General features: G+C 38.0%; 2 protein-coding genes and 2 long non-coding RNA genes across 6 annotated transcripts; 1 reads left to right on the top strand and 3 right to left on the bottom strand.

Annotated features, from left to right (window-relative positions):
• Positions 1–6,172: 6,172 nt before the first annotated feature.
• acanb (aggrecan b) lies at positions 6,173–16,921 on the top strand. 3 transcript variants are annotated; one of them, XM_079604576.1, is made up of 19 exons: positions 6,235–6,343; positions 8,718–8,800; positions 8,885–9,268; positions 9,368–9,542; positions 9,651–9,778; positions 9,867–10,160; positions 10,413–10,709; positions 10,981–11,164; positions 11,296–11,423; positions 11,513–11,806; positions 11,895–11,990; positions 12,088–12,876; positions 12,976–13,269; positions 13,373–13,486; positions 13,856–14,014; positions 14,094–14,176; positions 14,282–14,426; positions 14,616–14,798; positions 14,922–16,921. In XM_079604576.1, the coding sequence occupies exons 2-19, from the start codon at positions 8,725–8,727 to the stop codon at positions 15,005–15,007; spliced, it is 3,909 nt and encodes a 1,302-aa protein (XP_079460702.1). In that variant the 5' UTR covers positions 6,235–6,343; positions 8,718–8,724; the 3' UTR covers positions 15,008–16,921. The 3 variants fall into 3 exon arrangements, with proteins under 3 accessions (XP_079460701.1, XP_079460702.1, XP_079460703.1); XM_079604575.1 differs by having other exon boundaries at positions 6,173–6,343; positions 12,088–13,269; XM_079604577.1 differs by lacking the exon at positions 14,922–16,921 and having other exon boundaries at positions 12,088–13,269; positions 14,282–14,462; positions 14,616–14,700.
• Positions 6,978–7,635, bottom strand: LOC306994185. Its single transcript, XR_013796627.1, has 3 exons — positions 7,506–7,635; positions 7,134–7,201; positions 6,978–7,014 (listed from the first exon to the last, which is right to left on the bottom strand). It is a non-coding gene; the product is annotated as an uncharacterized lncRNA (long non-coding RNA).
• On the bottom strand, positions 11,867–18,519 carry LOC306994184. Its single transcript, XR_013796626.1, has 4 exons — positions 18,187–18,519; positions 14,914–15,001; positions 14,757–14,818; positions 11,867–13,109 (listed from the first exon to the last, which is right to left on the bottom strand). It is a non-coding gene; the product is annotated as an uncharacterized lncRNA (long non-coding RNA).
• A 136-nt stretch (positions 18,520–18,655) lies between these two features.
• hapln3 (hyaluronan and proteoglycan link protein 3) lies at positions 18,656–22,019 on the bottom strand. The gene is made up of 5 exons (XM_079604262.1): positions 21,660–22,019; positions 21,049–21,224; positions 20,382–20,753; positions 19,953–20,255; positions 18,656–19,448 (listed from the first exon to the last, which is right to left on the bottom strand). The coding sequence occupies exons 2-5, from the start codon at positions 21,218–21,220 to the stop codon at positions 19,162–19,164; spliced, it is 1,134 nt and encodes a 377-aa protein (XP_079460388.1). The 5' UTR covers positions 21,221–21,224; positions 21,660–22,019; the 3' UTR covers positions 18,656–19,161.
• Between the last annotated feature and the right edge of the window lie 234 nt (positions 22,020–22,253).

Below are 22,253 nucleotides of genomic sequence, written 5' to 3'. Positions count from 1 at the left end.
TGCTCCGGGACACGGAAACTTCACACGGATGACTGCCTCCTACAGGACGGGCGAAACAACAGCTTTTGTTTAACCCCTATGCTTTAACCCTGTAAGGCCTGACATGAAATAATACCAAAAAAGTATGACCTAATCGGACATACGTAGTAGTTTGTGATTTTTCAGGAAAGTTTTGATCATGTTGATAATTTTGAGGCTTTATATTATGTTTTAATCACACTGACAGTCAAGTCTCACCCTTAAACTTAAAATTTCTACAAATGCTTACTACACTCAAAAAAATGCTGGGTTGTTTTAACCCAATGTTGGGTCAAATATGGACAAACCCAAACATTGGATCAAAAATGCAATTTAAAAATGTAACCCAATGGCTGGGTTTGTCCATATTTGACCCAAAATTGGGTTAAAACAACCCAGCATTTTTTAGAGTGTACAATAAAACAGTGCTACTATTAGTAACCATATAATATGGTGACTAATAGTAGCACTGTTTTCCATATATGTTACTTACAACCATAGATATATAGATTCCTTGTTACTAAAATCATCTGCTGAAGTCTGCAGATATTATAGATAATCACGAATCATGAGACTCTACGTTACACAGACTGTCAGTCAACTTGCTCTCAATGTGCAAAACCCTTAAATATAGCAAACTTTTTTTTTAGAGTAAATTTTTAGAGTGATATAGCTGTTCAGTTTGTAGTCATAAAACCTAATATAAATAGCTGAGGGAACCAATGGTGAATTGACCTTAAACAAAAAGGGTTACACTATATTTTAAGGTGACATAGTTACATTGTACTTACTCAAATAAGTACTGAGTATAATATTAATTAACTACATGTACTTTAAGTAAGTAAGTAAGTAAGTAAGTAAGTAAGTAAGTAAGTAAGTAAGTAAGTAAGTAAGTAAGTAAGTAAGTAAGTAAGTAAGTACATACATGTAACATAAAGTGTTACCACAAAAAGTTTCATTCTATTCCCAAGTTGTATTTTGAATGCCAATTTTTAAATATCTATTACAAAATACAAAGCAATTTGAATTTAGTTTAAAGACAGTAATGTCTCATTTTTATTTAATTTAACATGTTCAGCTACTGTATGGGACACAGTAGTTTTTTATGTTCTGAAGTATTACAGAGTATCAATGTTCATTCAGATTCATTGGAAAAACCTCTACAAAATCACACACACACACACACACACACACACACACACACACACACACACACACACACACACACACACACACACACACACACACACACACACACACACACACACACACACACACACACACACACACACACACACACACACACACACACACACACACACACACACACACACACACACACACACAGCTTGAGATCATGATTCCCAGACTAAAAGAGCAGCTATGGCTCCACTGAGGTGAACTGAAGTCTCCTCAGAGTCCAGACGATGTTCTGATGCCATAGATAAGTGTCTATGATGGAAAAATATGAAATGAAATGGTCATTGAAACATGGACAAGTATTTATAGTGCTTTTCACATTAGATGTTTAAAAAAATATATATTTGAGTCTAAAAAAGAGGGGGAAAGGAGAGGGTAATATATTGTTTGTTTGTTTGAAAGAATTAAACAAAATTATTATTTAGAAAATAAAATCATTATAAAACCGTTAAAAAGAGTAATACTTTAAAAAAAAAAATTAAAATAATAAATACATAAATAATTTAATTGTGTAAACATTAGATTACATTACATGCTATTAGTATAAATTTCAAAAAGCCAAATGTAATCTATACATATTATTAATAATAATATAATTCAATTAGTATAAAATTGTCAAAACAACAGCAACAACAAAAATAATAAATTAATTAATTGCTAAAAAAGAATAAATCCAATTATTTAACTGAACCCTATACTTAGGTAATAATTTTACTTTTACAACAATTTTAAAATACGATATTTAAACTTCATACTTTATTATGACTTGTACATCAATAATTATTAATTTAGTGTCTTTGCAATGTCAGAATCAAAGTATGCAAATTACTGTAGTATGCTACTGTAAATATAAATGCCCATATTGTCTATATATTATTTCTTATAATTAAATGAAATTATAAGAAATTAAAAGAATATGAAATTAATAAATAAATCTACTAATAATAAATCAATCAATTGACTGAATTGTGTAAATCCTAAGCAATTATCATGTCACTTTAATTAATATATATTAATACATTCGGTTAAAAAATAACCTCTCTGTAACATCAGTAGGGGTCCGTTGCTGTGACATCTCCATAATACCTCCATTCATTTAAACGAAACCCAGTAAAAAGACTGCTTTCCCCCCCTTAACGGACGCCGAAAAGCTGTGTCAATACCCTGTTGAGCAGGCGAAATGGGAAGTGAGTCAATGCGAGCTTGTTCAAATCCAGGCCCTGCGTCAAATTGGGGAGAGTGATGAGAGTTTGGGTTCAAGATCTCCGCTGGGGTCAAAGAGGACAATCAGGTGTGTGTGACTCACTACAGCATGTACGATCACAATTGATCACATGTCAATCAGTTCACCATATAGTTAATAAGAGGTGTTTCCAATCAACACACACATAATAACCAATCATTTAAAATATAATCTTTTTTTTTAGCTTGAGATGCCAGAACACTGATGACTATAAATCAACCATTATAAAGTCTCTAAACGTAAAAAAAAAAAAAGAGGAAATTTCAGGGCAGCCAAATTAAGACATGAAGCAGACATCAAGTATATTTTTGCACTATGAATCCTCTGTTTCCATTATTCATTCGCCAGGAGCTAAATGCGAAGATAAGCCTACTTGCATTGGCACTTGACCAAAGAACAAGAATTAGTCATAAAGAGATCACACAAATATTAGGTTTGGTGGCTGGTCGGGGTCTTATGTTATCGTGACATGATTTAAAACAGTGTATCTCTTCATTTTATAACCAGTTTAGAGGCTATTAGTACATTTCACCTCTTACACTGTGTCCTTTATGCCAGCGTTTCTCGTACTGGACCCTCATCATATTTCAAACGATCCTCAGGGAACAGAACAAAATATTCTCATTAAAGCAATTACTTTTACGTAATTACTTATGACATATTCATAAAATGTACGACCCCTTTGCAATTACATCAAAGACAACTAGGGGCCCAAAGACCCCTGATTTTATGATTTAGTAAATTACATTAGTATATTAAAATGAACTACATGTATCAATTAGAACAGATGTAGAAGTTCTAAGCCATATTTCAGTCATTTGTAAACAAAATGTTTCTATCCCATGATGACCCAAACAAACTGAAGCATCAGCAGTCCTTGACAGGCCTGACATTTGTCACCTCAAAGAAAACGCTACCGTTTATCCCTTCCACATGTTGGTCTGAATAACATCTTTTAAAGCTTTTTCACAAAAATATTAAGCAGCACAACTGTTTTCAACATTTACAATAATACGCAAGCGTTTTTTTGAGCAGCAAATCAGCATCGACTGATTTCTGAAGGATCATGTGACACTGAAGAATGGTTTAATGATGCTGGAAATTCAGCTTTACCATCAAAGGAATAAATTACATTGTAAAATATATGAAAAAAAAAATAACTGCAATAATAATAATTCATTCTATAGAATAAACTGTGATACAATTTATAAAATAATAAAAATTAATCTAGTTATATAACTCCAAATGTCAGTAACACATTCAAGGGCATTTAAACCTGCAGTACAACACATATATTGATATTGCCATTTAGATGATGTCACCACTTTACCTCATAACTGTTAACTTGTCTCCAGGGGTGTGTGAAATCCTGTCCCTAATGAACTCCCCCACCCCATCAAACTTCACTAAACTACAACAGTTATAAACTAAGCACGTTATAAGGGTCAGCTGTCAACTGGTGAAACCCCCTAAGCCAGACACTACCTGCAATTCACTGACTTATGGAATATATTTAGAAATAAACCTGAGCGGTCACTCGTGAGACCTCTAAGGTTGTTAGATTCGTAAAGTAGCTACACAGAGCAACAATGTGCTAGTATGAGAATCCACAAGCACAGTTTGTGTGACCAGACACAATATGTTTTCGTTTGAGCCGTTCAGGGTTTTCCAGGTAATTAAGTTTTTATTTTACACACATGGTTTATAGTTCACACATGTGAATATATTGCAGGTTTTGTATATGTTGCATGTAATGAGGTGTACCAGGGCATTGCAGGTCCCTTCTTAGGACATTATAGATGTGACTGAAAGTACCTGTGGGAAATGTTTCCTATGGCAATTTGTATAGAAGTCTGAAGAAAACATTCAAAGTGTATCCAAGCAATTTTTTACATAACTTCTACTCTGCTCTGTTAAATGTCTGAAATGTTGGCCGTTGTAGAGTTTTCTCTATTATAGTCTTATCACACTGCCTGTGACAGGGTTCATGGGTTTAAAACAATATAATTTCCCATTTCTGGCCATATATAACCTAAGTATGGGTGATGGATTCCATCACATTGTTTTATTGAATTTATGCGCCATAGCGAGCAAGTTCAGTTGCAGGAACCAAGATAATCAACTTGGTTGGGTATGTGAAGGATATAAAATGCCTATTGGCCAAAGGAAGTTTCTTCCCATATAAGGATACGAGAGTATCTCACACTTCAAAAACTTGCAGAAAAAGTTGGTGAGTCAGCACTTTAAAGTTTGAACTGTGAAATTCCAGCACCATCAGACGCAGACTGATATTTGGTTGAGAGATTCTTGCAAGCTTTTCCAGTGTCTCTAAATATACCACACCAAAGGCCCGCAATAGAGCTATAAAACCTGTACTAAGCTTGGACCTATGGCTTAGACATACATTTCCACAGTAGACTCATCATGTTCACGCCCACCTGATGATGAAGACTCATAAACTGTTGACAAATAAGACAAATATTAGTGATGTTATCTTAAATACTGAAACTTTATGATGGTTATGGGGAAAATGTGGTTCATTGGAACAATTTTCATTCGTTGTTGATTATGTCTGATGAAACGACCATTTATTGGGTTATTTTTAATAAGTCAGCTGCTGGGTCATTTTTACTGTCAATGCAAATGATGAACCCCTCACATATCTATTCAGCGCTGGGTCAATGTGACCCAATGTTGGGTAGTCCGTGCCAAACCAGTTAAAACTGGATAAATTTGTCAATGGTCATTTTGTGTTCAGAAAACTTCCTGAGCGGAAACTTCCAGAATGAAGTTAAAGGTTGCATTACAGTGTTTTTCTATCAAATTACTACAGTACAAAATGCTGGGTTGTTTCAACCCAATTTTGGGTCAAATATGAACAAACCCAAACGTTGGGTTAAAAATTTAATTTAAAAATGTAACCCAACTGCTGGGTTTGTCTATATTTGACCCAAAACTGGGTTGAAACAACCCAGCATTTATTAGAGTGTGGGAGCGCTGTTGATCAAGTGCCCTAGCGTCGCAGCTGTGGTCGCGCTGTTTGTTTCATGGGTTGAAACCTAAATGTCTGACAGATGACATAGCAAAACATAAAGCTGGTTTTGATGCAGATTTGCAAACATGAATATGAGTATAAGATTGAACTGGAACAGCCTACTGATACCAGTTTTCTTCCCACAGATTCCCATTGGCTGCTCCTGTCACTTCCTAAAGTATTTTCCTATTATTGTAAATTACCGACTTGCCATTGAATAATTCTTCCCTGTCCTTCCCTTGCCCTTCTGTCCAATATTTAACCAGCACTGGGTTGCCAAATAACACAGAAATGGTTGTTTTAAACCCAGCCTTTTTTAAAGTGTAAGTGCAAATGAGATTGAAATTAAATGAAAATAATAAAAAAACAGACACAATCAATGTCAATAATTATTTCCTAAATTTTGTTATATATATAACTGTTATATCCTATCTTTGAGAGATTATGAACTTTTATTTTTTTAAATCAAGGATTGTGGGTAAAGAGGATAAGCATTACATTTTTGTGAAAACATTATGGCCCAGAACTGAATCCTGTGCCAATCAAATCCTCTAGCCTATCAACCGCAGTCTCCCCTAAAGTTGTGATTTGAAAATTCAACATGCCACTCAGGGGCACTCAATAGTCCCCACTCCCACTTTTCTGCCTCCCTCTATCCTTTTCTGTCTCTCTCTCCCACTCACTTTGCTAAACTTGTGCCCAATTTGAATTAGAGCCCTTTCTGCTCCTGACTCACACAGGGAAGGCAAGCAGTCCAAAAACACCGGAATTTCGAAATTTCCCAACAGATTAATGCAAGACACCGCAAAGAACAACTAAGACAAGCAAGAAGGGACAATACTAGTTTGGTAAGTTTAAAAACATTATTTATAGTTGTTAATATTGATATAGCTTGAAGTTTGAGTTTATACAGTAAATGCATTATTTGATATATGTATGCACAGCAAAATTATTATTTATTTATTTGTCTATTAAGGTTATTAAGTTACAGTTTTATTGATTACTTCTTAAATTCCATTATTTTATTAATTAAAAAATTTAAAGGATTAGAATGATAAAATTCAATACTCAAATTCAACTGAAATGGCTATATCTATTACATTTTCTTTATAGATATTAATATCTAACCAGCATCTACTTTTTCATTAATTTCGTAAAGTAATTACATTGAGGTTTGGTTTTTTGGGTGCAAATGGCTTTTGTATCTTTTTTTTTTAATACAATTTCAAGGCAACATGGTTGTTGCGGTTTTAAAATTAAAGTTGTAAAATTCTCCTAATAAGGCTGGGCAAGGTGTGTCGTAGGTGAAGCTACCTTTCTAAATTGATTGCCAGTGTGCATTATAGTTGTGACTATGACCAAACGCATGCTGACAGCTTATACTGTATGTAGTATGTTCATGTATGAACATGACATACTTTCACTGTACCGTATTACAGTGGCTTGCTTACCTGTGTGTTGAATGCGGACAGTGTTCTGGTTCTGTGGCTCTCTTGGGGGTTTGGTGATTTAGGGCCTCCTGTGGAATACAGCAGAGTGTTTATATTGGCTTTAACGCAGACCTAGGTCCATGAGCACAGACCACAGCAGGAACAAAACTCTGCTTATTGGCCTGTGCCTGATGGGAAGAGAACATACCACACTGGCTGAATGGAGATACTGTGGAAATCCTCTCTCCACCTCAGCTTGACAAGACCAGAATATAACTGTAGACGTGAAGTGGCATTTGAAAGGCACATGTGACTGGTCATTTTAAAGAAGGCCGGACAAAGTTGATTTTTTTAAGAGTTGGAGCTAGCCAGTAAGCAGATATACTTATAAAGAAGTAATTTGTAATTAAAAGTATTCATATTAATAAAATGCGGTTGTTTTTATACATCCTGACTTGAAACCGTCCATTTTGGTTGTAAAAGAGAAAAGTCATCATTCGATCACTATGGGACGTTATTTATTCCTCTGGAATAGAATGTAAACTTGTCTTCATGACAGAGGAGATCCTCCATGACTCACCTCAGACAGCTGAGTTAACATATTTCCGTCTATCAAGAAGATGTTGAATGTAGCGCTTCTCACCTCACACAACCTATTTGTGTGTGCGTGTTCGCGTATGTGGTGTGAAAAACATATTTTCAGTGCAGACTCTATTGAAAATAGAATAAATAGATTAACATATAAAAACGACCAAGCTATACCGACTACAGATTTTTGTCTCTCAGTGCTATATAAACCAGTGAAAGCATATTCGAGGTCTCATTTACTTGTATAGGAAGTGGTCTTTTGTTCTTAGTTCTGGTCCAGTAAAACAGAAGTAAGGCATTAGAGGTGGGAGATAAAAAGCTGCTTCAGGGCCGTGCCAGGATGGAGGTCTCCAACAGTCACTCAGTGCATTTAAAACAGCTTGATTCAGAAAACCTGAGCAACAGCCAAGAGGGAAAAATGTAGGCAAAGTGGTAAATGATACACTGTGCTCATTATCAAATTGAACTGTGTCATTTATATATATCATTTAGAAAAAGAAAATAGTTTTTTTTTCCCACAGGCAGATTTGACAGTAGCCATTGATTAAAATTCAACTTACCAAGTTCAGAACACTTCCTGTTGCACAAACAGTGAACTATTCTTCTTTAGAGAGAGACAGAGGGAGACAGAGGGAGAAAGAGTGTGTGTGAACATTTACTGGTAAATGGAAGAGTGAATTAATGACGTCATGTTTCCAATCTATTCCAAATTTCCACCCGGAGTACAGTAGCTCAGTCAGGCCGTGTAAAGACTCGGAAACAGAGAAACTCCCTTTGAAATGACTTGAGTGATTTGCTCAGTTCACTGTGCCCTGGATACATGCTCAGAAAAAAATGAGCAAAACTTGTACCTTTAGGTGTACAACATCTTGTCTCTGGGACAGTATCTTTAAAGAAACATCTGTGTACCTTATTTACCCCCAAAGGGTTTATAGTACCTTAAGCCAGGGTACATAATACTAATGTGCACCTTCTAGGGTTATAAGAAACAAAGTTGTGCCTTTAAGGGTACTGTCCTAGTGGAAAGCTGTTGTACCCCTAAAAGTACTATACAAGTTTTGATAATTTTTTTCCTGACAGTGTATCTTGTTCTGGCTGTTGAGGCTTTAGTTCAATGCATCACTGTTGAATATTAGCCAGATGTACATGGTGCCTGCCGTATGAATGAATGAAAAACAACTAATCTTTTTCTGTATTTATTAAGGTGAATCATGTCTTTGACTTGGCTTCTGCTGTATGCATGCATCCATGCCATTTATGGAATGATATTTTTCGGAGACATGGCTGGTAGGTGAACATTTGGTGCATTTTGGATGGCTAAGTTTTATTTCCTTTAAGTGAATGAGAATTTCAAAAAGTTATGTTGTACAGATCAGGACAGCACCCTCAGTGTGAGCATCCCTGTGGAACAGCAACTGCACCCCCTACTTGGCGGGAGCATGGTCATACCCTGCTACTTTCAGGACAGCACTGTCCAAGACCCTGGTGCCCCAACCATCACCCCACTGTCCCACCGTATTAAGTGGAGCTACATCTACAAGGGCAGAATATCTCTTATTCTGGTTGCCACTGGTGGCTTGGTGCAGGTTCAGACCGACTACTTGGATCGGGTTCATATGGTAAACTACCCCATGGTGCCAACTGATGCTACCATTGAGATCTCAGAACTCCGCTCCAGTGACTCTGGCACCTACCGGTGTGAGGTCATGCAGGGGATTGAAGATAACTATGATTCAGTGGGAATGCAAGTTCAAGGTAATGCACTTTTAAACTTTTAAGGCAAAATAAAGGACATTTATCAAATTTATATATAACAGAAAGTGAGAATTAAATAAATGGGTCAAATTTTTACAGGTATTGTGTTTCACTACCGAGCAATTTCTACCCGATATACATTGACATTTGAGATGGCAAAAGCAGCCTGCATCCAGAACACTGCTGTAATTGCAACTCCCGCACAGTTGCAAGCTGCCTATGATGATGGGTACCATCAATGTGATGCCGGGTGGCTTTCAGATCAAACTGTGAGGTAATGTGAAAAGGTCAATTTCAAATAACTATATAAATAAAAAACACAAGCAGTCAATACACAATCAATACAAAGGAACTATAGAAAAATCTCATTAATTTTCCATAGGTATCCTATTCATGAGCCAAGGAAACCTTGCTATGGAGACAAAGAAACATTTCCAGGGGTACGAACATATGGAGTCCGAGACATCAATGAGACCTATGATGTGTACTGTTTTGCAGAAAAAATGTCAGGTACCTCAGGCAGTGTTTCCAAAATGAAATGTGTCTAGTTGGTGCGTTTTTGCTATGTTGTACTTCATGGATTCTCCTCGTCATCCAGGCAAGGTTTTCTACTCGATGTCTGTGGAGAAGTTCACCTTTGTAGAGGCTGAAGATCAGTGTGCAAAGTTGGGAGCCCAATTAGCCACTACGGGGCAATTGTACCTGGCATGGAAGACTGGCATCGATGTGTGCAATGCTGGCTGGCTAGCAGACAGGAGTGTGCGGTACCCCATTAACATAGCTCGACCCCAGTGTGGAGGGGGGCTTTTGGGAGTGCGAACGGTTTACCTGTTTCCAAATCAGACTGGTTATCCATACCCAGACTCCCGCTATGATGCAATCTGTTATGAAGGTAAGAACAAAGAATGTATTTCATATTTTAGCTTGTTTTTGTTTGCTATATTATTTAAAATAATTTACAAGGAATAGAAACTCAAAAATGAAACAAATACTATTAACTCACCATTGTTTTATTGCAAAGCTTGTACCTATTTTTCCATGCAGTTGCAAATAATAGGCGAATATAGAGCATCCAAGCAGATCCAAGTCCTGATATGACTCAAAAGAGTGTCAATTCTCACAAGCATTGTCAATTATTTTTCAGAAGACGCAGATAAAGTTTTAACAAAGACCTCACCATTTCCTGAAATATACACTACCACCGATTCCATGTTCAGTGTGGCTACAGTCACCTCAAGCCCATCAGACTATACTGAAGACGTGACCACAGAAGGGGAGGTCCGTGGACAACTGGTTACAGATGAGCCTCTTAACACCACAAGCATAGAAAGTCCCCTACCCCTACCTTACAACATAACTGAGGTTGAGGAGTATGTCGTCAAAGTGGCCACAGCTCTGCCTTATCTGGGATATGAGATTGTCAAGGACAATGTCACTGCTGGTAAGTAAACTAAACTGGATCCAATGTGTGAGATAACCACATAACGTTAGCACAGTAAATGCCAATGCATCACACACACCACTGAAGGACCTTATACCGACATAACATGACATTATTGAGCCAAAACAATAATTTGCATGCACAAAATGACAGGTGCCTCGACTGATTTCCAAAGCATATTCTAATACCATGAGTACAATAATAGCAGAGTTTTGCAACTCATTAAATGGTTCCCAAATATCAAATATGGCCAAATCTTTCATCACCCTAGAAACGAAGGGAGTTACATTCCACTATCGTGCTGACTCGAAGCGCTATGCTTACACCTTTGAGGAAGCACAAGTGGCTTGTCAGAAGCTGGGAGCAGTCATAGCCACCCCTGAGCTCCTTCAAGCTGCTTATGAAGCTGGCCTTCATCAATGCAGTGCAGGTTGGCTACAGGACCAAACTGTCAGGTAAACATATTTTTCCACAAAGTACTGCCCTATATGCCTGATCCATTTGTTTCTGCTGAATTAACTAGAATCTTGGCTCACATACTAGCATGTTGACAGACACCATATATAGAATTCTACGTTGTGTTTAGGTATCCAATTGTACATCCTCGAAAGAAGTGCTCTGGAGATCAGGAGGACACCCCTGGTGTGCGCTCCTACAATGTTAGGCCTGCACATGAGCGTTACGATGTGTACTGTTACATGGACCAAATAAAGGGTGAGTACAAGTTTATTCATGACAATACAATTGACATATATTGTATATTTAATCATCTATAATCTTGCTGTTTGGTCTTTATCCCTTAGGGGAGATCTTCCACGTGAGTTCACTAGCAGGCTTCACCTACTACGAAGCTGCTGCCCATTGCAGAAAACTGGGTTCTACTCTAGCCTCAACTGGAGAACTATATGCAGCATGGAATCAGGGTTTCCACAAGTGCAGTCCTGGCTGGCTGGCTGATCGCAGTGTCCGCTATCCTGTCCGCAACCCAGGCTTCGGTTGTGGTGAAAACAAGACCGGAGTCCACACTATTTATGCTGAACCAAACCAAACAGGCTTCCCAAACCCATACTCCAGATATGATGCATACTGCTTCAAAGGTATAACAGTTTTTAAGCCTGCATGTACGAGTTTCCATTGAAAGAAACGACTGGGTGTTTATCTTGGAGATTCTTATTTATTTTTCAGCAAATCTGTCTATACTCCTTGATGAGGATATGTTGAATGCTACAAGTATGGAGAAGGATCTTAACAGGACAGACATACCAGAACTGCTGAGACCTGGTATCAAATATATTTGATTTCTCCACTTCCTACTTATAATTTATGCTGCATTATTGTCATATTTAGGCATGCTTACTTTCAGTAATATGTGTTACAGTTCGTCCAATTGTCCCTCCCTTGATTGTGGACCTGTCTGGATCTGGATCAGGCTCAGCATCAGGCGATCCTGATTCCAGTTCCGGATACATGTCAGGGAGTGGCATACCCAGTGGGAGCATATCAGGTTCTGGCCAAAGTGGTGAGGGATCAGGTCACCTTGTGAGGTTCCAAGGAGGTGCAGATACACGGATATGGCAAACTTCTGCCTCAGGCAGTGCTTGGGAGGCTAAAGAAGGTAGTGGCAGTGGTAGTGGTGCTATTATTGCTTCAGAAATAGAACCAGGGGACCAAGAATCTGGAGAGGAGTCTGGTCTCTTCCAAGCTAGTGGCCTTCCATCGGGACTCAGCAGTGGAATTAGTGGTTCAGGAACAAGTGGATTCTTCAGTGGTGTGGAATCGAGTGGGTCAGGTGTGTCATTTATAGACACAGAAATTATTGATCTGACTGCAAGACCGGCTGGAGAACAGGAATTGTCTGGTATTAACCCATTTGACTTGACTGATGTTAGTGGTTCTGGCTCTGCCATTGACTTTGGATCTGGCTCTGCCTCTGGCTTTGAATCTGGTTCTGCCTCCGGATTTGGATCTGGCTCTGCTTCTGGCTTTGGGTCTGGTTCTTCCTCTGGAGTTGGATTTGGATCTGGCTCTGCTTCTGGCTTTGGGTCTGGTTCTTCCTCTGGATTTGGATTTGGATCTGGCTCTGCTTCTGGCTTTGGGTCTGGTTCTGCCTCTGGATTTGGATCTGGCTCTGCCTCTGAAACCTCAAGTTATTTCAGTCATCCCTCAGGTGAGGTGTCTGGCCACATTCAGAAACAAGATGGAGAGATTGTCATTCTAATAGACAATGAGGTAATTGAGTTGACATTTAGTTCTACCATTGGACCAGAACAGGGTCGTGGATCAGTGGAGATCAGTGGAGAGGGCAGTAGTCAAGCACAATATGTTGAGGAGATCTCCATATCTCTTTCTAATAGAACTTTAAATGAAGATTACTGGAATCCCAATGAAGCAGATGATCTCCTACCAGAAAGAAATGAGCAACTTAATGTCACCACACAGGTGTTTGATGTGTCTGATCAGTCACCTCTGAACACCACACCACCCACCACTGTATTCACCACTTCACCTTCAGCTTCACAACCAACGTCAAAAGCTATGGAAGAGCCATCTGTTACTGATGGTAATAACTGAACAAAAATATCATTTTGTTGTTATTCAACTAGTGTACAACAACATTCATATTAACATTTGGAAATTAAGGTGAATATATCTATCTTTGGCAGCTTCTGCTAACCCCTGTGATCCAAACCCCTGTGGTCAAGGTTTATGCTCTCTACAAGATGGCATTGCAGTATGTCTGTGTCATCCAGGATTTACTGGGGAAAACTGCTCAACACGTAAGTTAAAAGTCAGAGCATATTAAAAATAACTGACCACAAACATACCATCATGTTATGTACTGCATCTGTTGTGACTGAAGGATAGTTTTAACCATCCATCTCTATTTCCTTTGTCTTGCGGTCTTTTTACTTCCTACTTCCTACACATCTTACATTAAATTATAAATCCTATAATGTATGTTTATGATGATGACTTACTAGGATATTTTAAAGGAACACATTGTGCCTAGTGAAGTACCCAGATATAAACTGCACAGGGACCCTTGTGAGTTGGAGAGCAGCCTGTCAGTTTGGCGTAACTAGCCACCCCTTAAAGAATACATAATAAAAACTATATGGAATTCATTGCTTCTTTTGTGTTATCAGTGATACAGGGATGTGCCAAGGGGTGGATGGAGTTTATGGGCAGCTGTTACATCCATTTTGATGAGCGTGAGACCTGGACCAGTGCTGAGCAGCACTGTCGAGAGCTAAACTCTCACCTGGTTAGCATATCCTCCCAACAAGAACAAGAGTTTGTAAGAAGTGAGTTGAATTTGATTTCTTCTAAAAAAAAATAAGTACCTGCTTTTTGAAAGCACTTATACATTTCTAAACCCCCTAGCTCAATCTCACGACTATCAATGGATTGGACTAAATGACAGGGATGAACAAAATCAGTTTCTCTGGACAGATGGAAGTCCATTGGTAAAACTAACTTTCTCTGAGCTTTTTTTCCAGAATTGAGTGACATCTATGATCTGAAGCATCTGCAGTATGTCATTGTTTCAACTAGTGCTACTTTCTCTGCAGGAATATGTAAACTGGAGACCCAACCAGCCAGATAATTACTACAGCACAGGAGAAGACTGTGTTGTAATGATAAGGCATGAGGATGGCCAGTGGAATGATGTACCTTGCAACTATCAACTTCCTTTTACCTGCAAGAGTGGGCCTGGTAAGAAGAGGTGATAGACATTAACTTCAGCACCAAGTCAGTGAGCTCATTAAATAGCTACATCACAATAGCTATTTAATGACATTATAGTCATTTTGTTATGTTTATTGCAAAGGAACTACTACTTTTCCTTGTTTTAATAGGAAGGGAAAAGTTTTTTGCTATATTGTTTTACTCTTTTTACTGTAGTCACATGTTCGTCACCTCCTGAAGTGAAAAATGCCAGGATGTTAGGCAACAGGAAAGATCGCTACCCTGCTAACTCCATCATTCGATACCAGTGTGACAGCGGATTCACACAGCGTCACCTTTCTGTAGTACACTGCTTACCTGATGGTCAGTGGGAGGAGCCTCAAGTGGAATGCATAGGAGGTTAGTATATGCCACACACGCTTGAGGAAAAAGTTAAGGATAATATGTTATGTTTTGTGGAGTAAAGTTCCAACTCAAAAGTCAACAACATTTTTGTGTCCATGTTATTACCTACTTCAACAGGCAAAACAAACAACAGGCTACGGAAAAGATCCCTCAAGACACGTCCCAAGGCAGTCAATAGTCGGACGTGGAGGAAGGTCCTATAAACAGGACAAAAACACACTTTAAAACATCCAGAGGACTGTTATCATCTGTACAGAAGCCTTATTTACTCAAAAGAAAATCTCAATGACAAGGGAATAACCTTATGTAGTGACAAACTTGATTTAGCCTGTCTGGCTGATTGGTTCACAAGTTCTACTCATAGCTCTGTTTTGGGGAGAAGAAAAAAAAATACATCTGTGTTCATTTCAATTTATTTGGCATTTTAAGATTGTATTTCTCCCACTTTTTACCCTAACCCATAAATGCTAGGTCACAAGAGATAATCTAATCTATAAAGAATAGATTTAATTGCACAGAGTGCCATTTATAAAACAGGAATTTACTTTACCATTAGCGCATTTTCCTCCAGGCCACAAGGTGACACTAATGCTTACTTGTGTGAGCATTTTCCCATTATTTGTGATTTGTGGCTATGTTCAGAATTAAATACTAGCTTACTACTTTCTGAATATGGCACAGTATACTATATACTGCCTACAATTTTTCTTTAAAAAGTAAGTGAAATAGTAGACATTGAATCGTCACATGACCTATTACTTTACATATGAGAAGCATCAATAAAATTTGCATAAAAGTAGTATAGCAATATGCAATTCCAAATGGAACTGTCCATTGCTGCATCCCAATTTGCATACTCCTGTTACGTACTTAAAGTATGTACTTCGCCAGTGATTGGAAAATGCATTTTTTTTTAATATCTAGAAACACAATAACAGTATTGAGATATTTTTTATTGTTTAGTATTGTTGCATAATGTTTGCATTTGAATGCAAGCATTAGGATGAAACTACACAATAACCATAGCTTAACGTTTAGGTTCATGCATTTACATGTGGCAGGATTGGCCTTGCATTCCTTGCTTTAGTTATTTAAAAAGAGGACACAAGGGTTGTGAGCAATATTAGCCCAAAATAAAGCACAGATGCACTTCAGAAATCTGCCAGAAATAGTGTACCGTCCGGGCACCTTTGGCATACTATTTTCAACATACTATGATTTGAGATGCAAAAAAAACATTATCTGCCATACTATTTAAGGTAGACAGTGTGGTAATTGGGACAAAGCTCAAAAACATCTGTGTATTAGGATGCACAAAGGTAACATTGCCTGTGTACCCATGGATAATAAAGTTCAGAACAAGACAAAAGGTTTTCATGACCACAGCTGGAAACAATTACATTTAAGTGCATTAGTATTTCAAATTCTTCAATTCAGATGTGTCTTTTTTATTTGTTTTGTTGTTTGTTGTAGTATACATGTTTAAATATCTAGTTGTATCTCAGTGAAACTGTGAAAGATAAATTCCCCGGCTTATAGGTCTGATTCTAGGTCAGCTTGCAAATGTTAACTCAGACTAGAAAGATATAATATCCTGCCTACATTAGCTGTAATGATAAAAATTATATTTGTGACCTTTCTGTCACAGGAAGTGAATGACTGCTTGTGGCACTTATTCCGTGTTGTGCAATGCATTACCTTTTACTTAATTTATTAACTCACAAGTTCACATGATTTGTCTTGGCCTTAATAACAGACTTGAGCTCTAATTTAAATGAAATTTAGTAGATATCAAACAACCTTATGTATGTCTCTAAAGACAAGCATCCATATTCAAATGAGCATAAAGCATCAGAAAACAAGACAAGAATTTTGAAATGGCCTAAAAACATTAAGAAAGTTAATGATCAAACAAAGTATATCAATCCAACACAAAGTGTGCCCCACAACATTTGATTGACAGAGTCAATCGTTTCCAATACAGTGAGTGAAGACACTGGAATTGCTCTCTATTCCCAGCAATATCCATCTCTCATTTTGCACTCTGTCACTGTCATCTCTATGCTGAGCTCACATCTGTCCTTGTACCCCTGAAATAAACAGACTAAACGAGTGTGAATAAAGGTGTTTTTCTTTTAATACCGGAGACTGGTTAAAACCAACCATTGGAACATAAAAACCAAGTAGCAAAAATAATGGCTGTTTTCAAACAGTTTTACAAATATTCCATCCGTCTGTCATTGGTCAGCCAAACAGATAATCCCACCCTAAATTCCTGTCATTGGTTGAGCCAATGTTGCTGTTGTCCGGCTGATCAAGATGCTCAAACCACACTGTGTTCATACTTTTTTGGGAAATAAACCTACCTATAACTTATAGTATATTTTTCTGCATACTAAACTGGGAAGAAAAAAAAAACTCACTAACATTTAAGTTGTTGAAACTGTCATTTTACCCCAAATTATCATAGGTATTTTTTCCTAATGTCTTAATTTTTACTATATAAAGGGGTTCCCACACCATGAACAAAGCATTTCCATAACTTTTCCATGACGTTTCCAATCATTCATGATTACTATTCTTTGAATACTGAAAAAACATGGCCAAAATAAATACAAATGTATAATTTATTTATTATATTTTCAGGACTATTTTTTTGTTGTTGACATTTTGTTATCTTTTCGAGCAGTGGAAACCCTGAATTATGTAAACAGTGGCACCAACCATTTGAAGGCTCTACATTTGAAAATGTCTAAATTGCATTGTTTTAGAAAATATAAAATCAAGTGGCACCTGTAATAAATAACAAATTCACCTCAAAGCCATTTTTATAATTACTTTTAAACAAATGGTGGGTAGAAAAGAAAGAGTCCAGATATTTTTTGTCTTCATTTTGAACATTGTTTATCTTTTGATTTATCATTTGACAAAAGTCTGTTATGATATATATTGTGATAGGCCTATTTATGGTACACTCTGTCACTGGGTGTACCAAATGGTACAAAAGCTGTCACTGGGGTGGTACCCTGTACACCTGTGTACCTAAAGAGTGCATATTAGTACCAAAAGTGATACCATTAGTAGGTATCAAAAGTGTATTAGTACCTAAATGGTAGGCTACATATTAGAACATTTTTAAAGGGTCGCCTTAGCCTGCCTACCTACCATCACAGAGACAGATTTTGTGCAATTTTTTTCTGACAGTGGTTTTCTTTCTTTAATATAAAAGTATTGATGAGACACAGGTCAAAACAGTTCATGTGGACATACCCAACATTACTCAACACACAAGACCTCAATTATATAGCAAACAACACTGTGCCCATGAAATTTTCTCAAGGGAAAAGAAAATCCAAAAAGCTGATGAATACACCTCTCTTACCTAACACTGTGCATCTTTATGTGCAGTTAGCAAAGTGAAAAAGCAAGACTGAGGAACACTGCTGGCTTTTCATGTGCCTCCCCCGCCCTCCATCCATGTTTGGGAAGCAGGTGTAAATAAGGCACAACTTTGACGCCAAAGTATCCTGAAATCCTATGGAAATATAGGGTGGGATAATCATACCCTGTCCCATATTTGTTAAACAGTGACACCGTTGTGAATGATGTCGGCGGTTTGCTCTAACTCAGAGAGTTGTTGTTTGTTTTAGTTCATTGCGCGATCCCGCTGACTCATTTTAGCGCGCCCCCTGTTGGTCAGGATAAGAAACTACCCAAATGTCATACAGAGGACGGTTGGACAAGGATGATTTATTCCAAAACACAAACAGGCCTTGTCTGCCTGTCTACGTGATTTATAGGGAGGTCCGGACATTTGAAACGGCTGTAAGTAAACACATACAGAATTCTTGTTGGGAAAAACTATTTATTGGCAAGACATTTGGCTTTTCGGATGACGACGTCATATATGATAGTAAAAAGTCATGCATACAAATGTGATACCAGCAGATGGCACAGACTAACTGAGATTTTTTATTATTTTTTTGCAGTAAAATGCTACATAATTCAAGAAATCAAATCATAAAAGCATTTTTTTAAAGACCCACCACAAACTTCAGGCTTTAACCCTAAAGAAAACATAGCAGACCTATATGAAATGTATAACCACACAAATTGAGTTAGTTTTAACCTTTTTTTTTTTTTAGTTTTCAAGTGTAAATATCCAAATCAGCACTGGGAATGTAGCTTTGTCACACAGTATAATATTTTAGGGGAATTCAAGGACATTTCAAATCAAATCAAGACACAATACTAAACACGTTATGATTTGAATATCAGTAGTGTAGAAAAAGAAGTACTAAACTGTTCATTGTGGTTTTCACAGAAGTGTTTATACATTTGAAATTAATTGTACAGTTTACCAGCGGACTTTGTAGCAATACACGCCATGTTTTAAATGCTTTGGAGGGAAGCCAAAGCTGCGCACACCTGGTTCTGATGTACCACAGTTCACCCTGGGTTGGACGATTGGGTAACGTACACTACCGTCAGCCAACCATCCCGCATCACACTGGTCAAATCCCACAAACCTCCAGGCTGCGTATAACTGGCCAACTTTAGCAATGTGACCTCCATCGTTCTGACAGGCCTCCACCGCTTCAGTGAAATTTAGTTGGATAGGATGTTGCAAGAAGTAGACCTCTCCTGAAGTTGAAGAAAGACAGAAGGTAACTTGTCACATCATATTTGGTGTCTGGTGACTTACACAAATATGACCTCACCTCAGAATTGAATGCCAATAATTGATCCCAGAAGCCAAATATAACTGGCATATCAAGGCACACAGCTTTAAAATATATGCATGACTGATTAAAATGGGGAAGAAGGCCATTTTATGAATAATCTGTTGGTAGGTTGACCCAACATGTCAACCTGAACTTATAGTTATAAAATAGGACATTTTTCAAAATGAGCTATGCAGCCACAATTACAATATACTGTGGGGAATTTACTATTATTATTCATCTTTGTCTGATTTAAAATATAAAACACCTGTTGAAAGGACAGCTATGGGAAATTTGAAACATTTATCATTAAAGATTCCATGGAAACACGTGTAGCCTAAGACAAGACTGGATGAAGTTATGCAATGTTATATAAAGTTATGGGCCTACTTGTCAGTGTAAATATAACTACAAACATTATTACCTCTAATGGACGAGGTGAAGCAGAAGGCATCAAACCGGTCCAGACTTTTGTCTCGAACGCCATAGCTCCGTACACCAGGTGCCAGGTCAGTGCCGCCACAAGCCTCTCGTGGCACTGAGACAGGATATTGTGCCGTCCCATCAACAAGCCACCCAGCGTTACACCAGTCCAAACCCTCCTGCCAAGCAGCGAAGAGCTGCTCAAAGGTAGCCAGGTGTGCATCTTGCTTCTCGCATGCCTCCTTAGCCTCGTGAAAGTTCATCAGATAGCGCCCCCTAGCGGAGAAATAGGGGAACACCACACCTGTGGAGCACAAGAGCACAACTGAAGAAACGGTAGGCTACTGTATAATTAATAAAGAATAATATCTTACAAAATAATAAAATAAAATGATTTGTTTAGGTAACGCGGACTGAGCTCATGACGCACCTCGAAACTTAAGCTGCACAGTCACGCTCTCGTCCTCGAGACCATCAATAATTTCACACCGGTAACGGCCGGTATCGTCGGACTGTATCGGGTTGATGACGAGGGACGCATCGCCTGGGATGCTCCGGCGGAGCCGCACGCGCCCTTTGAAGTCTCCGTAGCTCCGATGACGTGTGCCGATGGCCACCATGACGTCACGTTCCTGCCCTCCGCCGTTTACGGGCAGCCAGAACCACTTGACCCGCGTCCTGCGTGGCGCACTGAGCGCGGGCTCGTAGCGGTAATGACAGGGCAGCGTAACATTACTGCCCTGAACAGCTGACACAAAAGACTCAGGAGATTCAACGTGAAGACGGATCTTGTGGTAGTATACTAAAAAAAAAACAAAAAAAACATTAAATGATTATGTCTATATCTATCTATCTATCTATCTATCTATCTATCTATCTATCTATCTATCTATCTATCTATCTATCTATCTATCTATCGCATAAACCGGCCTATATTGAAAGTAAAATAAGTTCCACTGAATTCACCAAATGTTTGTTCTGCAATTTGAAATTATACAAAATCTTTATTGCAATTTTGGAACATGGCTGGTTTGTTATTTTGCACACTTGAAAACACGTGAAAATATCAAGAGCAACTCATAAACAAATCAACTTACTCTCCTTATTTGCATTGCCATTTCCATTTCCATTAACAATGTCCTGATAATAATAGCCATTGGAGTATCGCTGTGCAAAGCTTCCGAGGATCAGGTGCATAAGAAAAACCAGCAGATGGCGTAAAATCCACATATTCACGATGTTCTCCTGTGTCCCACAGATTTCCAACATGGACCTTACATTTTAAGACAAGCCAAGATGTGTGTAAAGATCAGAAATGAGTTCATCAAACAAACCTAACGCATTTATCTTTTAGTAGGCTACTTTTAAAGTCTGATTTATTTAAAAAAACAATTTGACTTGCTCGCCATAACTGATCGTCATACAGTTGTACAAGAACTGCATAATTGCTGCTTAATAGACGATTGCATAAACAAAAGTCAAAAATATACAACTAGCTATACATTAAGAGAAATAAAAAGTAGTTACCTTTACTTAAACTTAGTTCACAATAGTCAAACTTAAAGATATTAGCTACACATTTAGGCTACAAATATTTGAAGTCATAATCGAAGCAGGCGTTTATTGTAGCCTATTAGTTAAATTCAGCATTCAAAAGATCTGCTAACATGCACATTTATTAAATAATAAAAGAATTTTCGCAACTTACCAATGTAAAATACTTTCTCAGGCTCCTTTTGCTACAACTACTCTGTTCATCGTCCGAGGTCAGGGATAATAGCGCTCTCTCTCTCTCTCTCTCTCTCTCTCTCTCTCTCTCTCTCTCTCTCTCTCTCTCTGTAATAATATTGTGGAACCGTGAGGTGACGTCACTCAGGCATCTCTTTTGAAGTTCTCCAGCTCGCGAACAATAATAATTGTGGGGTCTACAAAGCAGACGAGGGCTGCCGTCCATCATCACGGTATAATTTTACAGCATAAGGTGTGTTGATAATTTCCCAAAACTGAAACTGGAGCTTGTGCTCACGGTGCCAGCGAGAATATATTCCACCCATGTCTCTTGTTACGTGGATTTGTCACAAAAAAACAACAACAGTTCTTATTGGCCCCAGAGGCCAATGCCTGGCCTAATAACACAGTTGGTAATAATAGAGTCACATTGTCGCATACCTATTTGCTTTTTACATTCCTAATGCCTAGTGTTATAAAGTATTGACTTTAAAAAAAAGTATCCCCTTAAAAAACAGTTCACTGACATTAACAATAATGAAACCGGAATACAACAAAAATCGCCAATGCTTAT

The sequence above is a fragment of the Phoxinus phoxinus genome (genome assembly GCF_949152265.1).
Source record: "Phoxinus phoxinus genome assembly, chromosome: 25".
NCBI classification, from domain to species: Eukaryota; Metazoa; Chordata; class Actinopteri; order Cypriniformes; family Leuciscidae; genus Phoxinus; species Phoxinus phoxinus.
The sequence above is the reverse complement of the archived record's forward strand: the minus strand, read 5'-3'. Positions and strand labels throughout refer to the sequence as shown.